Source organism: Monopterus albus, unplaced genomic scaffold, assembly GCF_001952655.1.
Source record: "Monopterus albus unplaced genomic scaffold, M_albus_1.0 scaffold27.1, whole genome shotgun sequence".
Taxonomy (NCBI): domain Eukaryota; kingdom Metazoa; phylum Chordata; class Actinopteri; order Synbranchiformes; family Synbranchidae; genus Monopterus; species Monopterus albus.
Genome location: NW_018127907.1, coordinates 423,094 through 425,519, shown reverse-complemented (window position 1 = coordinate 425,519; position 2,426 = coordinate 423,094). Strand labels below are relative to the sequence as shown.

At 43.1% G+C, this 2,426-nt stretch overlaps 1 protein-coding gene across 1 annotated transcript in view; it reads right to left on the bottom strand.

Moving 5' to 3' along the window:
- Window positions 1–2,426, bottom strand: part of tenm1 (teneurin transmembrane protein 1) — a 181,262-nt gene that overhangs the window by 80,782 nt on the left and 98,054 nt on the right. The window contains exon 8 of the mRNA XM_020595580.1: window positions 1,134–1,341. Within this exon, the coding sequence (XP_020451236.1) occupies window positions 1,134–1,341 (208 nt within the window). The remainder of the gene's footprint in view (window positions 1–1,133; window positions 1,342–2,426) is intronic.

The window sequence follows — 2,426 nt, the reverse complement described above, 5'->3', positions numbered from 1 at the left end:
GCTGTTTATATTACATCACCAATGCTGCCTTTTGTTCCTGTCATAAGTGGTTGCTTATGGCATATCGATGATACACATTTCTAGTCTACTGGTAAGTGCAGTTTGCTATGGTGGCCCCTAGGGACACAGCATGTGCAAAAGTGAAAGCATAAATATGACTGAAATGCACTTAAAACCTGAAATCATACTAAACTGAAAGCACAAACTAAATCCAAAAGCACATACAAAACTCAAAGCACATGCAAAAAGAAAAGCTCTGCACTGGAGGTTTGCTACAGCAGAAGTGCTCCAGGACCCGAGGGGGAGTGCTGAGCTTGATTTAGATATGCAGAAACAATGTACTGTTCTGCGTTGCCATCGGACTTTATGGTTGCTGTAAGGTGTCCAAAATTTTGTACTGTCTGTGCTTTGACTTTTGTGTTTTGTCCCAGAGGGCCACCATAGTGTGCCTCTTTCAAAACATAATTACGGGCATGATACCAACTGATAATGGATGTCTAATGAGGTGATAACATTCAAACTAGCTGGCTCATCACATATTGCATGTTTTGTAATTGCCGTGTTACCTGCCTGTTACTTAAAAATTGCCAAGTTCCCCCATGATGTTACTTGCTACTACATTTCCCAACACTATGTTTTTCTTTTTTTTTGTCATTGTTAATTCAACACTGTATTCTCTTAAGGACTACTGGACAAAGTGGGAGTGAAGAAACTGCCCTGGTAATTATCGACTTGTCTATATTCAGCCATGTACTCTTGCATTATTCACATCCTTCAATTTACACTTCCATCCGTGTGTGTCATAGCAATGAGCTGCAGTTAGCAAGCCCTGTCATTACTGCAGGAGTTGTCCTCCCCTTTCTAACGACTGTCTCTTGCCATGCCAAACTCACTCATATAATAGGAAAAGTTCCCTTCAAATGTCAGTGAGTTTTAAACCACTCTTGGCCATGCCCTTATGTTTACTGCATATCAAGAGATGAAAGGGAAGAAAGGACAAGAGAGTTAAGTAACCTTGAGATACAAAGTTGTGTAGTGTGTGCATTGGAATGGACACATAATACAGCTTCATAAATATAAAAGGAGGGCAAACATTCATGCTAGTGCTTAATGTATTTAGAAGTCCTCCTCACCTATGGGCGTACTGTGGAGTAACACTTGCTCCAGGTTGCGTCCATCGTTGTAGAGAGCGAGATGCCAGGTGCCAGGGTCCATGTACTCGATGAAGCCCGTTTCTTGGAGGCCGCTCAGCAGCAGTCCTTTGGGAGTTTTGGCCGTTGAGACAGGATCAGTCAAGGACCTGGGCAGCGCCTTTCCATCCAGCAGCTTCACAAAGTCGAACTGAGCACAGTACAGTAATGTAATCAGAAAACAGGAGTATTATTCAGCTGGAATAAGGGAGGCGGGAATTTATGAAACCTGCACAAAGGCAATAGAACCCTATGCAGTGGTGCGTGGCTGGTGTGAGCTTTGTGAAACTGCCAATTCAAAACTGCCTGCATACATGAAGTTGTGAATGTGGATACCAGATCTGTGAACTGTGAACCAGGAACCAATGAAAACAAGGGAAATCATCATCCATGGCAGCTCAGTCGTCCACCAAACAATTTCCACAGCAGCTGGTTCAACAACTTGACATGCTGTTCATAACACGGACAGACTTTAACACCCTGGGTTTCAAATGAAACAGACTATTATTTCATCTGTCTAAACTTTTCTGTGCTTCTGTCTCACCCTCTTTAACTTTCCCTACCGCCCTTATCCCTCCCTGCCTTCCTCTCCATCCTCAAACCCCCTTGAACTAGCAACCACTCGGTGAGTCTTATTCCCCCTGAGGGCTGTGTGTCACACTAGTGTCAAAAACAGCTAATTAGACCTCTTCATGCAGACGAGAGCAGGGGCGCACTGATGGTAAAAAGCTAGTGACTCAGTGCGTGTTGTATTTTTGTCTGTATACGTGCTTCTTGCATGTCACAGTGCTGTTCTACACTGTGTACAATGCATGCGTGTGTGCGCATTGTTTGTGGGACTGTGCCTGACACAGTGCATCCACACTAAGCCCACAAAATCACAAATTGCTGTTTTCTCTTGGTAACGATGCACAACCACAGAGTAAGTTTGGTAAAGACTCTGTCCAAGTGGGGAGAATGGCAGCATCTCTTTTTCCTCCTTCTCTTTCAGTTGGCAACAATATTGTGCATCGGAGCCTACATTTGGTAGAAATAGGCTGATTACCTTGTAGAGTCTCAACAAGAGACTCTACTGAAACATATGCTGCCGGTTTGAAACCTCAGTGGGATATTTCCCTGTTAAAGTATAGATAAAATAAAATAAAATAAAAACAAGTTAAAAACCTCTGCTTGGCATCACCTCATACTGGGCTTTAGTTTCAGCTAAACTCACAATGTGATTACTTTCATTCCTGC